The sequence below is a fragment of the Rhipicephalus microplus genome, chromosome X (assembly GCF_043290135.1).
Source record: "Rhipicephalus microplus isolate Deutch F79 chromosome X, USDA_Rmic, whole genome shotgun sequence".
Lineage (NCBI taxonomy): Eukaryota > Metazoa > Arthropoda > Arachnida > Ixodida > Ixodidae > Rhipicephalus > Rhipicephalus microplus.
Window position 1 is genome coordinate 424,807,672 of NC_134710.1, and position 15,288 is coordinate 424,822,959.

At 43.3% G+C, this 15,288-nt stretch overlaps 1 protein-coding gene across 10 annotated transcripts in view; it reads right to left on the reverse strand.

Annotated features, from left to right (window-relative positions):
• Positions 1-10,336: 10,336 nt before the first annotated feature.
• The window catches only part of LOC119160933 (abasic site processing protein HMCES), a 156,388-nt gene continuing 151,436 nt past the window's right edge, over positions 10,337-15,288 (reverse strand). For all 10 annotated transcript variants that reach the window (XM_075880398.1, XM_075880400.1, XM_075880404.1 and 7 more), the window contains one exon: positions 10,337-10,942. In XM_075880398.1, coding sequence (XP_075736513.1) covers positions 10,651-10,942 — 292 coding nt within the window. In that variant the 3' untranslated portion in view covers positions 10,337-10,650. The remainder of the gene's footprint in view (positions 10,943-15,288) is intronic.

Here is a 15,288-nt window from a genome sequence, read left to right on the forward strand (position 1 = left end):
TCAATTTTCTGGTTCGCTTCCTCTATTTTGTATCGACATTCTTCATGTACAAGTAGCTGAATACCTTCCTAGCCCAACGCTCCTCCTCAATTTCTCTCAATCGCTTCTCAAATTTTGTCTTGCTGCTAGCTTCCCTGCCCTCAAATGATGTCCATCCCATATCACCTTCTACCTCCTGATTTGGTGTATTCCCGTGAGCTCCTAAAGCAAGCCTACCTATTCCACGTTGCTTAATTCCTAATCTTGCTTGAACTTCTGATCTCATGCACAAGACCACATTGCCGAACGTCAGACCAGGAACCATGACCCCTTTTGATATTCCTCTCCCAACATCATACCTATTGTAATTCCACAGAGCCCTCTTTTTCATTACTGCTGCATTCCTGTTACCTTTAGTCGTCACGTATATTTCGTGTTCCCTTAGGTACTCGGCCCTATTGATTATCCATATGCCCAGATATTTGTATTTATCTGTTATCTCTAGCGTGACCTCCTGTATTCTAAGCTCACTACCTTCATTGTCATTAAAAAACATGACCGCTGATTTTTGCTTACTGAAAATTTTTCCTTACATGCGACCTCGTGTCGGTCGCGAGTGCCACCGCGCGGCACTTGTTTCAAACTGAAGGCAGGGACTCCGCTAGAAGCGCGAGCCATTCGTCAGGCATCTTTGTAGAGGAAGCGTTGGTGTATATAAAAAGGAGTTCCTGCTTGGCTACCGGCTTTGCGTACGTCTTGTCAGCCGGCGCTTCAGCTCCATGCTTTGTGTTCTCCGTGCGGCCACGTTACCGATAACATCCTTAAAGAAGTAATAAGCTATTCACGACACCATTTCAATCTTCGCGACCGTTGCACTACCATCGCAACTACCACTGTGGCGGATGCAAATGACTCTCAATCTGTGCCATCTACGTCAAGCCATATCCGCGCCTTTAACGCTGACTCACAGTGGGCACATAACGAAGGAGTGAAGACTTTCCTCCAGCTCTGCTTACGTAGAATGTACCGCTGCGTACATCAGTGGCATAGCCCGGGGGTTCGAAGCCCTCCCCACTCTAAAAATTTTCAATTTTGCTTGAGTATATATACAGGCACACATGCAAACACACGCACAAACATGAATAAAGTATGGTTGAACACGCCCCCCCCCCCCTCCTCTCTCGAAAAAAATTGTGGCTACGCCCTTGTTGGTGACCACTACAACTGTTGCATCAGCTATTTGCCTGCTCCGTAAGGGCCACTGACTCGCCCTCTGAGCCCTTTGGACTATGCTGGTGATAATGTTTATGTTTTTCATTACTCAAACTACCAAAAGATAGATAATTGTTGTCATCAATCACACATACATGAATATGAGTCAAAGGCACTTTCATTGTGGAAAAGCTTCTAATGAAACGTATAAAATAAAAACAAACGCACAGAAATCTGCGAACGGACTTCATTATCATAATCGGAGACCTCACTATCGCCATCTACATTGGCTAGCATTGTAGCCTCTCATTTCACACCACTATAGGCGTGCACGTTCAGGGGGGAAGGGGAGGGCTGATGTTTATAGCAGTGCCCTCCCTCTCTCTCTATTAACACAATGTATGGGACAGATGTTTCACCCCCCCCCCCCCTTATATAACTAGGAGGGTGCCCGGCCCCCTAATCAATATATAGAGCAGATTTTGCTCCCCCCCCCTTAGGTGACAAAGGGGAGAGGCGGTCAATGTAAGCCACTACCGATTAATGACTACCGGAAGAATGGGACCGCGTGTGACTCGCGTCATGACGTATACGCCCAAGACACTGCTACGCAGACCACAACTGTATTCTTTCCTGTCTTCTACCCATAAGGACTGGAGTCCCCCCCACGCTTAGCTCCGCCGCGGTGGTCTAGCTGCTAAGGCACTCGGCTGCAGACCCGGAAGTCACGGGATCAAATCCTGGCTAGGCCGGCTGCATATTCGATGGAGGCGAAAATGCTGCAGAGCAGTGTGCTCAGAATTTAGTGCACGTTAAAGAACCCCAAGTGGCCGAAATTTCCGGAGCTCTCCACTACGGCGTCTCATATATTCATATGGTGGTTTTAGAATGTTAAACTCCACATATTATTACTATTCTTTCAACGCTTATGTGAGTGAGTAGACGGCAGTTTCCCAAGCTGCTAAGCAATCAAGAAGGTCGCCAGAGAGCGCCAGCTCACGCCACTGCTGGCAAGCAGTGTCAAATACACCATAGAGATGTCTTGAAGCCTTTGAGCGTCGTATGCCCTTGAATGAGTTATGTGACTCTATAGATATAGAGACTGTTTTATTCAGCTACGGTTGTCAAGCCACTTGAGCTTTCTTCTAATGTCGTAATCAACAATGTCGAGACATGAGATTGCGCATATGGAACTGCTAAAACCTTATTATCATGCACTGTTCCACGGTGTTCTACCAGTGATTCTTCAGGATGGCTGTTTCAGAAGAGAAAAGCGTCACTGGCTGCCGAAGCAGAGTACCCTGCTCATATGTAAAAAAAAAAAAAAAAAGACAACTCAGCAACACAAGCTTTGTGCTGGTTTCGCCATTGCTGGTCAGTCTCTGATATACCATAGTACATATTAAAAACACTTAGTTATATTATAAGTAGCTTTCTTTATGATTTCCTACATTTCAAGGCATGTTGTTTTACTGATTCTGCAGTTAACTAAATAAAACCCCTGGCCCTAAAAAAGCCTTGACGTTAACGATGCTGCATTTGTGATGAACAGATGAGAGAACTCCTAGAATGCGTTCCTCAAGTAAGAAATTTTCAAATTTCCGCCTCTACAATTCGTAATTACCGAAAAATGACCCTTATCATAAAACAGGTATGTATTTATCAAAAAATGACATCTTGTTAACATTGTTACAAATCTTCCATTACCAACTGTGATGTCACGGTCTGGTTGTGTTTCACCTACACAGAAATCTTTTTTTTTTTTCGTGAACTTGTTTGTGACAGTATCTATGTTTGCCAATCAAATCTCAATGTCATGTGTGTATTATGCCCATTTTCGTATTATCGTATATTTACTGTTCTTTTTAGTTGCCTTATTCACTGTGTTTAGCTGAGTTTGTATAATTTGCAGTTTTCTCCAACCTTAATGCACATATTGTTTTTCGCTTTCGTGAAAATAAATGTCTTGCTTGTAAACTAAGACCTTGATTTCACAAGTCATAAAAATAATGGTTGCCAATACCTTCACGTGCATTGAGGCTTCACGGAGAACACTGTGGCATCAAAGTGAAAACTGCACGCACTTTGTTTTGATGACATGCTCACGGCAAGTCACTTGATTCTCTACCGTGTAATCTTCGTAGCTCATATACTACGAAGTGAATAGAAAACACTGGTTTTTAGTTCAAATACATACTTTGCAGCTCGCCGCCATAATTCTGACAGGTAGATTTTCACTTAAAAAAACAGCGCCAATAACGAGGGACAAGAGAAAGAAGGAGACAGACAGCGGCACTGTTATTTTGTTATTATCCACAAGGTAACGTGAAATATTTGCAACAAAAACGACTGATGCGCGTGCGGGCGCGAGAAAGGGCATCTTGAAAGTGACCGCAGCGCCGCCACATCAGGATGAATTCTCCCTCGCTCTCCGGCACGCCGATGCTGACACCTTTCCTTCTAGCCACCGTACACTGATGTCCTATAACAGTGACATCAGTAGTTTATAGGCTGGTGATGCAGATGGTAAAGGAAAGACTACAGAAATGGGTGGAGAATGAGAGGGGGCTGGGTGAACTACAAAATGGGTTCCGTCAATGAAGGAGGTTGGAGGACAATCTGTTTTTATTGATGCAGTGTATTGAAATAGTGGAAAAATAACACAGGCCCCTAAGGCTGGCATTCCTAGATATCAAGGGAGCTTACGATAGTGTGATTCAAGAAGACTTGTGGGGAATACTGGACACACTAGATGTGGAAGATGGAATAACTAATCTTCTAAAGGATACCTCTAAAAGTAACAAGGTAGTTATCAAATGGGAAGAACAGGTACCTGAATTTATTAAAAATCAACGCGGGCTTCGACAGGGATGTCCCTTGTCATTTTTGTTATTTGTGCTGTATCTACAGGGACTAGGAGCTAAATTAAAGGAGAGTCGACTTCAGCTTCGGCCTCTCTTTTTCCAAGCAAGGAAAACATATTTAACAGTCATTACCAGCTTTAATGTATGCAGATGATATAGTAATAATAGCCAACAACAAGAAAGATCTGCAGGGATTTGACAGACATCTGTGGTAATGAGGTAGATAGGTTAAATTTGAACTTCAGCAGGGAAAAATCGGCAATCATGACCTTTAATGATAACAAAGGCAGTGAGCATAAGATACAGGAAGTCAAGCTAGAAACAGTGCATAAATACAAATATTTGGGCGTATGGATAAATAACGGGGAAAAGTACCTAATGGAGCACGAAAGGTACATAATCACTAAGGGTAACAGGAATGCAGCTGTAATGAAAAGTAGGGCACTTTGGAACTTCGATAGGTATGACGTCGTGAGAGGGATTTGGAAAGATGTCATGGTCTCACGTTTGATGTTCGGCGATGCAGTCTTGTGCATGAAATCAGATGTTCAAGCAAGATTGGAAAGTAAACAACGTGGCATAGGTAGACTTGCTTTGGGCGCACATGGGAATACCCCAAATCAGGGGGTATGGGTGACATGGGATGGACATCGTTTGAGTGCAGGAAAGCTAGCAGCAAGTTAGAATTTGAGGTGCGATTGAGAAGAATAGAAGAGGAGCGTTGGGCTAGGAAAGTTTTCAGCTACATGAAAAATGTTGATAGTGAATGGAGGAAGCGAACTCAAAAATTGTCAAGCAAGTATAAAGACAACAGCAGCATACCAAGCCAAAAAGAAACATCGGTTAAGAAGAAGGTGAAGGAAACAAAGAGGGACATTTGGAAGATTGGAATGCTCATGAAATCATCGCTGGAGACCTATCGAACTTTCAAGCAGGAAATTGCAAAAAAAAAAGAATATAGGATAATTCTCAGGGTGGTTCTCTGCTGTTCGAGGCCAGAACGGGAGTATTGCGGACCAAGACGTACCGAGCCAAATACAAAGGCACAGACACGATATGTAGTGCGTGTGGAGAGGAGGAGGAAACTACTGAACATTTGATAATGTTCTGGAAAGGGCTCCACCCAATAGTAAATACAAAGGCACAGACACGATATGTAGTGCGTGTGGAGAGGAGGAGGAAACTACTGAACATTTGATAATGTTCTGTAAAGGGCTCCACCCAATAATCCAAGATAATGTCATGGAATTTTTCAAAGCATTGGGGTTAAGGGACTGTGAAGGCAAAATAGACTTTAAACGGGTGAAAATACCCTGGAGGAGGCTAACTGATTGGTGGCTACAATCAAGACGCAAGTGAAATTCAATCCTTAAACACATAGTGAAATTATTTAATTTTATGGCTAGGTGGCATGAGCCACCACCCGATATAACGGGCACAACCAGATATATTCATTCATCCATCCATCCAAAACAGGTTCAGCCAGTTCAACGGTCACAAGCCCCAGCTTTAGCGAAGTAGTGGTGGGAGTGGGAGGAGAAGCAGGCGACGTCACAGGTGCAAGTAACCTCCAGGTGTGGGACACTCTAGCTGAAAAGTCACAGCACGAGATAATCGCCGAGTACTCAAATTTAAATCGATGCGCAGAAGTAATAAAAGATAAGGTAAGAGGTGACAAGACGGTTTTAATAGGGACGTTGTCAGGACACAAGCTGGAAGCAGTCATGGGGCAAGTAAGCGCAAAACTCACAACTAAAGCAGATGGACGGAACCTCGTGATAATTACGGGTGGTTTTAATGATGTCTTAAATGATGATTCAGCAGGACTACCAACCACACTGGCGAAAGGGGTCGATGACATGCGCGCCATTTTCCTTCAGGTACAGGTAGCGATATACACAATATTGGAGGTACCATTGCATAACAACAACCTGCAAAGAGCGGTTGTCGATGCAAACAAAGAGATATGGCAGATGAGTAGAAAGAAAGGCTTTGAGTTAGTGGTAATAAACAGAAAACTGCATAGGTGGAGTGGTTTCCAAGGAGACAGAATTTACTTCGATAGGAGCCTAGGTCATGAGGTGGGTTGGCGGCTTGCAGGATGCGCAGTAGCTTTTTTCGGGGGGCACGTAGGCCCTTCGGGGTCCAGGATAGCTAGTAACAAAGAAAATAACCAGGCGGACTATTTGACAGGTGGTATAGACAGATACGATTTCAAAATGGCATCAATATCTAATACACATAGAGTCCTGCTGAGAAATTGACATAGGCATGAGGGCCGAGCCAATTCAGAAGCAATTCAGACGTATTCCTGCCACCCTTCATTAATATGAAGGGTGGCAGGAATAGGCTAAAGTGGGGAGAGATAGAATAGTTAAGGGAGGAGAAGCTGATGGTATGTGGGTTTGTATAAACACATCTTAGGGACATCGAACAACCACCTAGCAATCCGGACTACGCATGGAAATTTCGTAATGGAACGGAAGGCAGCAGAAAGGGTGGTGGTAATGGGGCATTCATTCATAAAAGTAGACTGGCAAAGGGTCAAGCAGGAGTGCAGAGAACATTTGTGGCTAAAAGGGAAAGTGGCAGGGCAGATGACGCTCCTGGGTTTTGTCTACTTGTGGACAGGGGCAAAAACCAGAGAGGAAAACCAAGAAATGGTGTAGTGCAAAGAAAATGACTTTGACGAACTAGCAGAAGAGTGCGAGGTAATTATATTAGGAGATATGAATGCACACATAGAAGAAATGGATGGATATACTGACCCAACAGGCAGAATGCTAATGGACATGCGTGAAAGGCATGATTTATTCATTTGCAACAGCACAGAGAAATGCGAAGGGCAGATAACATGGGAGGTGGGAAGGCTTCAGTCAACAATAGATTACGCAATAATGTAACATAGGATGTATGGTTGGGTAAGGATGATGAACATAGATAAATATGGGTCCAGAAGTTTTAGTGATTACAAACATATCAAGCTGCGTTTTGGAAGAAAAATGAAATTGGAAAGGCGGTGTTACGAGCAACCAAATATGGTAGTGTTTATTGAGAAAGGCAATTAGAAATAGCAACTAAAGAGATTGAGAAAATAATCACCAAGGATACTAAAACAGAGTGGACGTACACAAATCTAACTTGATTTTTTGAGTTAGAGCTTGCTAATGCACGACTCAAATCAATCGGAAAAGCATGATTGATTGATTGGTGGGGTTTAACGTCCCAAAAACATCATATGATTATGAGAGACGCCATAGTGGAGGGCTCCGGAAATTTTGACCACCTGGGGTTCTTTAACGTGCGCCCAAATCTGAGCACACGGGCCTACAACATTTCCACCTCGAAATAGGAAAAGCAGACACAAACCCAAGAGCTGGTGGCATAAGGAAGTTAACAGAGCCATAGTAAGACGTCAGGAAGCCTCCAGGAAACACAGGTATGCTAAACACAGGGGTGAATCGGAGGATGATGTCAAAAGAAAATGGGATAACTTTTTGAGCTGCAGAAAGGAAGCCTCCCATCTGATCAGTGAAAAGATTAGAAGAAAGGGGGCCAAATGAATGGCAGAAGTAAACAAAAAGGATAGAAAGGCAGGTGCAAAGTTTTGGAACCATCTCAATTCTCTGAGTAATAAGACAAGCATGAAACGGAGGTTTATAACTACAGTTCAAGGGGTCAGACTAGAAGGGTATGAGGCAATGGAATACATAAAAACAATGATGACAGCACAATCTGAGCACACGGGCCTACAACATTTTCGCCTCCATCGGAATTGCAGCCGCCGCAGCCGGGATTCGAACCCACGACCTGCGTGTCAGCAGCAGAGTACCTTAGCCACTAGACCACCGCGGCGGGGTTAAACACCAGGAAAGGGCAGCGCAAAGACACAAGGAAAAAAAGACATAGATAGAAAGAGCACTGTCTTTCTTTTCCCTTTGTCTTCTCCCTTCCCTTTCAAAATGATATGAAGCAGCTAGCCCAAACCAAAGTACTCCTCTTTCATGCTACACAACAAAACACAAAAATCGCACATGCCAAGTAATGTAACGTGCAACACCCTTAATGAAGTACAGTTTAAAATGCAGGATATAATCAGAAGACGGGACACTTTTCGTCTGTTTTTTTAGATATAGCTAGCATTTAGTGAAGTTCTAATGTGACGCCAGCCCACCAAAGTCAACGTAAAGGAGCGACGTAAAAACAGGACCAATCCTTGCTGTATGTCACTCCCTATATCTTGGGGTGCACGCGCGCGAGAAGGGCAAGTGGCATTCATTAGAAATTCAGCGTTTTCCCGTGACATGTAATTTTGCAAATCTTAACAGGAATAATCCCAAAAGCCCAGTGCACCATTACACTTCAGCGCGAAATGCCCAAACATAGTGATGGGCCGTTTATGGTGTTCGCCGATAGGGGAGAAATGGTTCCCCGCGATTACACCTAGCATCCCTCCCTTCTAAGGTGTCAGTGGTTTGGTTATTGGTTATTTGCTCCTGCGCTGCCCTTCCCAGCCACAACAAAACAAAAGGGATCCAGGAGAGCGTCAATAGAATGGTGGACACTTGAAGCATAATACTAGACATTAAAACAAAAGACCACATACTGCGAATCGCATGGGAAATGCATGCCTGTGTGCAATCATCGGTACCTTTCTGCTATCTTAAACAATATCATTTTGTTTTGCTTCTTGCTGTAGATACGTCACCGACATCGTTGTTATGGGATTTTGTAATTTATTGTGCCTATAATTATGATTTTGAGGGCCTAAAACGGTGTTTCACCTGCCTGTCTTTGGCACCTAAAACACACTGTTTTGAGCCTAAAAATCCAGCCTCTAGTAATGACTAAGGGTAACAGGAATGTAGCTGTAATGAAAAATAGGGCAGTGTGGAACTAGAATAGGTATGATGTGAGAGGAATTTGGAAAGGTGTCAGGGTCCCGGGTTTGACGTTTGTCAATGCGGTCTTGTGTATGAAATCAGAGGTTCAAGCAAGATTGGAAATTAAACGTGGCATAGGTAGACGTGCTTTGAGAGCGCAATCGAATACTCCAAAACAGGGGGTACAGGTTACATGAGATGTACATCGTTTGAGTGCAAGGAAGCTAGCAGCAAGATAAATTTGGGTATCGAGCGATTGAGCAAAATGGGAAAGGAGCATTGGGCTGGGAAATTTTTCAACTACTTGTACATGAAGAATGTTGCTACTGAGTGGAGAAAGTGAACTCAAAAATTTTCAAGCAAGCATTTAGACAATAGCAGAATACCAAGTTAAAAGAAAACATTTGTTAGGAAGAAGGTGAAGGAAACAGAGAGGGACATGCAGAAAATTGGAATACTTACCAAAGCATCACTGGAGACCCATTGAACTTTCAAGAAGGAAATTGTGAAATAAAAGATCTACCACTTACCGCTGGTGATGGGCATCTCGGAGGGGGGGGGGGTGACTATTGTGTTTTCAGCATTACCAGCAAGATGGTACAATGAGCGCGCGTCACCACATCGTGACGACGTGCGCTCTCATCTCCCACACGTACTTGTTCGGCCTTTGCTCGCGGTGGGGAGGATCATGCGCCTTGGCTGGCCTTTGGCTTTCACCGGAGCAATTCTGTTGTAGTTATTGGGCGCACATAGGTCACTGCAATCGTTGCACGGTCTCCGTTTGCAAAAAGAGCGCACTTTTGAGACACAGTGAAGTAACAAATGGGACGCTTATTCGCTTTCATCTGTACCTGTATGTTTCGTGCGTTTTTTGGCACGTGAGAAACGTGGGGCACGTTTCGATCTGCTTGCCATTTTGAGCGTGACATTCCATTTTCTTGCTATCGCGTTGTTTTGCCTTTGCAGCAAAGTTGTGACTTTTATTTCAGAGTTCCTTCATTCTTCATAATGGTATAAGAAAATTTTTAAAAAATATTTAGTTCTAAATATCAAGTTTAAAAATTAACAGGTCGATATTGCAAAACGTCAAACTTCACTCCTTCAAGGCTTGGAGCAACAGGAACTTGGGTGAATGTTCACAGGTGCTATGACCGAGCAGAGGAATACAAATTGTAATTATGCTTGCCTTTTTTAAAAGAGAGTAGTGTAGTGCAATGGTTTTACATAAATTGTATACTTCAGCTATGTTCGCTGCCATTTTTTATGTGCACACCTCAGTGATTACAATCACCACTTAGCAGGACTTCTGACATCATGAAGTTATAATGAAACTGCATTCAAACTTTTTGTATTATGCAAAAGTGACAAAAATGCCTCAATAAAACAAGACCACTGGAATAAAACAATAATGCAAATTTATTTAAACACACTGTACTAAAAACTGTAGTGCACTAAAAATTATAGTAGTAATATTTTTCATGAAGAATATTCATACATAACGTCACATTACTGGCGTGAACTATGCAATGACTGGGGCTTACAATTCTTGCTGTCATGAAAATAAAATTATCACAGTGACATTATACTATTCAGGTACTTTGAACTTATGCACTGTATTTAAACACAGGCATTTGATCTGCATTAAAGTGCTTAAAAAAAAAGAGAGCTACAAATGACTGCAGATGTGACCTTGTAACTGTACAATTTTCCTATCAGTCCAATCGCCTTTTCTTTTGTTGTTGTGCTCCTCCCTCTTCCTTCAGTTGCATAACTGATTCAGCATTGACTAGCTCCTTTGCCTCCACTTTCATTTCAGTTGCTGGCTGCTGCACTGGTGCCTCTTTTCCTTGAGCACTTCCTTCTTGCTTTTCTTCTGAAGCTGCTTCTTGAACCCCTGGCTCTTCCTTGACTTGTACCGCTGCTCCTTGTGGCCCTGGCTCTTCCTTCACCTGCAGTGCAGGTTCGTCCTTTGGTTCAGCATTCAAAGGAGATTGGCTTCGTGTGCTGCACAAGATCAAAGCAGTCAAGAGGTTTCAGCAAGGATCATAATTAAAAGTAGGGCTATGTATTTACTTGACACCTTTTCTAGACCAAAACTAGTGAAAAACCAATTAACCTATTATGGCCCATACAGGAACTACTGGTTGCATTTTATTGAAAGCATACATAATTATCAAACTACAGTACACAAATGCAGGTGCAAATTTTTATAGAGTTACATTTAATTCTTCAGCGGTTATAATACTGTACTTTCAAAAGTACGCTGGGCTCATGACATAACATTGAGCAAGCAAAGCTAGGCTTTTCCCAAACTAATATTAAAGTTACCTTGGCATTTAAAGCTTGTTGAAGCACCAACAGTTCTTACAAAGCATGCCGCCACATTTTTCGCAGCACCATTTCTTTCTTTTATGAGAGATGGTACACCTTAACAAGCTTCTTGTGCAAATAACCGTACGGACAGAGGGTAATAGCAGGCACACCGGGCACTGGCGATCACTCGATAGTTTTGTTGGGTAAAACAACACACAGGTAGTGCTTTGCTATTAAAGATGATAGTCTTTCTTGAGGACCTCCGACGCAAAAATTTTGGTCTGTCTCTCTGTCCGTACATTTGTCCATTTTTCCGGCCTTAACGTACCCTCAATGACACCAAATTGTACCCCAAACGGCAGACCCGATCCACAGCACCCACCAATATAGCTCAAAAATTAGCGGTCATACATGTGTGATTGTCAATTAAAAAGTGATTATTGGGCATTTCTCAGGCACCATAACACGTCAGTATTCTGTTTGTGTGCCTTTATACGAGAAAAGGCATACAGAAGCAATTCTAAGGACTGTAGCGTTTACCACACTGCAGTGATAAAGCAACGCCTGCATGAAAAGGCAAGCGTTTCCAACGTTTCCAACATATGGCGGGGCTTCTTGAGGGTCGCGATTCTGCTGCCGCCCGCATGCACACCAAATCCACCGGCACAGTGATGCCCCCAAGGTGTTCTAATTTAGAGCAATTTTCGAAGCAGAGAAATTTTCATTTCGAAGCACTTTGGAGCAGCAAAATTTTCATTTTGAAGCACTTTAGAGCAGCAAAATTTTTCAATTTGGAGCAATCTTGAGCCACTAGCTTAACAACTTGGCGGAGAAGCAAATTGCATTTACATTCAAGGACATGAATATTTAATTTGGGGCTCTTGTCTCCTGTGAAGAGATAGAAATATTTCTTCATTTCAAATATTTTGAAGCTAGTCATCTTAGGAGCACTTCCTATTTTAGTTGATGATGCAAAAATAATGGCATCATTATGTTGGCCATTCTGAAAAAATTTGTCCAGTGATTATTTTCGTAGCAAATAAACACAATACTGGTTGAATAAAATTGTACTTCATGAAAGAATATTCTATACACCTATGTGGTTATCAGTATATATGATAGACAAATGCTGTGACGTACAACACTAGAGATACACACAGTCGCAACTGCATTTCCCTTTGACTCCAAGGATATAGAAAGGTTATTTTTCTTCACAACTGATTATACTGCTGGGCTTAACATGATGTCACTTAGCTAGTCTCATAAAGCCAAGCTCTTTCGGTACTCTGTGTGCTGAAACTACAAGATTTAGCAAACTTTGTTTTCATTTTGCAGCGATGTTTTATGTGGCTAGGGCATTCTGCCTATACTCCAAAATCCCACTGTTGTGTTCTAGAAAGCAGTGCATAAAGAAGAAAATACCTGACAGGGTACCTTATGCACATGCCTAAGACGACTAGAAGGCAAGAACAATTATGTTTTTAATGCGATAGCTGTTACAAGGACATTCTTGACCGGTCTTCACCATTGCCAGGGGCGTAGGTAAAATATAATTGGGGGGGGGGGGGGGGGGTGCACGTTAATCTGAAGGGGGGAGCATGCAAATGGTAACATTGAGCTATATATACGCCATGGCAAGAAATATTTCGGGGGGGGGGGGGGGGGGGAAGGGGAGCATGTTCTCGAAGTTCCCCCTTTCCACCTGCCTGGCTATGCCACGGGCTGTTGTCAGCTTGTTTTGTGTAATATTCAAATCAATATCACCCCCCCCCCCCCCCCCCCGCATCGTGTGTTTTACAAGAGGGCAAAAGCACGCGAGCAGGGGTGACGGACGCAGGTAAAGCAGAGATAAAAAAAGTCGCAGTTTCTCTGCAATTAAGGGTGAAGCAATGAGTGCAACAGCAACAACTTGGAATGTAACGCTGAGAACGGCAAGCAGATCTAAATGTGCAGCGCGCTGCTGATGCACTAATGACTCACGAAAACAATATACACAAGACTAGAGTGAAATAACGCGTTTATCGCTCAACACTTAACACGCTGTTTAAACATAAACGACGCACGAAACGTAGTCACGAGTATAAATAAGTGCAAGCTAACAAGTGTCCCAGTTGTTATACTTCGCTGTGTATGAAAAGCGCGCTTTTTTCACAAACAGGGCCTGAGCAGCCAGTGAAGCGGCGTTTGTGTTGTGCCCGGTAACTAACGCAATTGTACCGATGAAAGCCGAAGGCACACGATTCTCCCCATTGAAGGATAAGCGCGCAAGCACAAGTATCTACCCCTCCCCCCTCCCCAATCGCGGGACAAAGTACACGTGGGAAATAAGCGCGCATCGTTACGAGGTGGGCGCCAAGCGCGGGCAGCCTTTTTTTTTTCTTCTGAGCTTTCATATATATAGATACGTATACATTTATGATGAATGGGGGTGGCGACGGCAAAAAACCAGTCGAGACTGTCTGGACAATTGAATAAAAGAGCCGACCTACCTCCTTTGCACAGAGTGCAGATGCAATAGCATAACCATGTGTGCCAGGCGTGCCATCGATTGTTACTAAAACAAAGAGGAACGTGCTGGCCATCTTCAAAAAGCCGGAAGGAACTAGCAACGCAAGGGGGGGAGGGGGGGCGTTGTTATGAACTTTGGGTGCAATCACAGGCACTCATGATTGTGCCGCGGCTAGCATGTGCATCAAATCTACCGGCAGCATGATGGCGAATGGGAGAGCTGTCACTGAGCATTTCAATAGCAATAAATTTAGCGACGTGTGCGAGTCGTGGCAAAAAGCATTCATCTGATGAAAACACGGCTGCTGCGATACGGCCATGCGCTCTCGGTGTCACAAGCTATGGATAAATGGCCAAGTTTGTGTAAAAATTTCGCGGCAATCCGAAGAAAGTTCCTTTTTCTTATGGGACAGTACTTGCGAAAACTTCGTTAAAGCCGAAATACCAAGGAAAAATATTCGTTGTGACGAGACAATTTTTACCTTGTTTTCTATGGGCGGCTGATGGGGAATCGAAAATTATTCGTTGTGGCAAAAATTTCATTGCAGAGGAATTTGTTACAGCGGGATTCAACTGTATAGACCAGAGCATGTTTATCTCGTACCCACGCACCTAGGCTCTCGCCACTTATCTCTCGCACCTAGACAACCATTTTGTTCTGAACTGCCAAAGGAACGTACAGTTAAACCTGGATATAATGAAATCAATAAATTTGCAAAAAATTTATAAAGAAAATTTAGTTTAGTTAAATGTAGGTACAGTACGAAAATTCGGAAATTAAATGCACATATTAAACAAATGGGGGACTGAAGGCAGAGCTAACCCAAAACACTTATTTTACAATAAAAACTGCACTAGCAATTATATGGACACTCTCAGCGGGTTTTTGCTGTTGCTGCCATGTTCCATGATAAGTCCAAATCGGTAACATGCCCCCGTGCATCGTAACTTTCATGAGCGAGTAAAAGCACGGGAGCGCTGCTGAAGTGGAAATCAAATGAGTCGGCCCATCCTATCGCCTAGATAGTACATAACACATACCTGCCAAGTTCAAGGATTCTGAATTCGGGAGATTTCTGCAACGGGGAGGGGGGGGGGCACAAAAAAAGAACATACAAACAAACAAAAAAAAACAGCAGAAAAACCAAAGAGGGTGGGAAGGGGGTATCAATCACAAGCGCCAACAACAGCGTTGTGGTTTTATAGTGCCTAGGAGTCGCTGAACACACGAGGGTAGAGTTTTTTACTAAGGTGAGAGTCTCAAAGGATCAACACAACTAGCAGAATCGATTTCAGTTAAAACAACTCGCGTATGTCTTCCTGGGACACACGTGAACGGACGGGACGGCGCAGCTGGCTGCCGCAAAAGCGCGGGTCAAAGCTTTGCTCACAACTAGATTCTTTTGGCAGGAACGCCAAAACGCGTCTGGCCCCTTTTTATTGCAATAGCAATCATATGGACGGTCCAGGCGGTTTTTTTTTTTTTTTTTTGCCGACGCCACCACCACCATTCTTCACCGTATATGTAT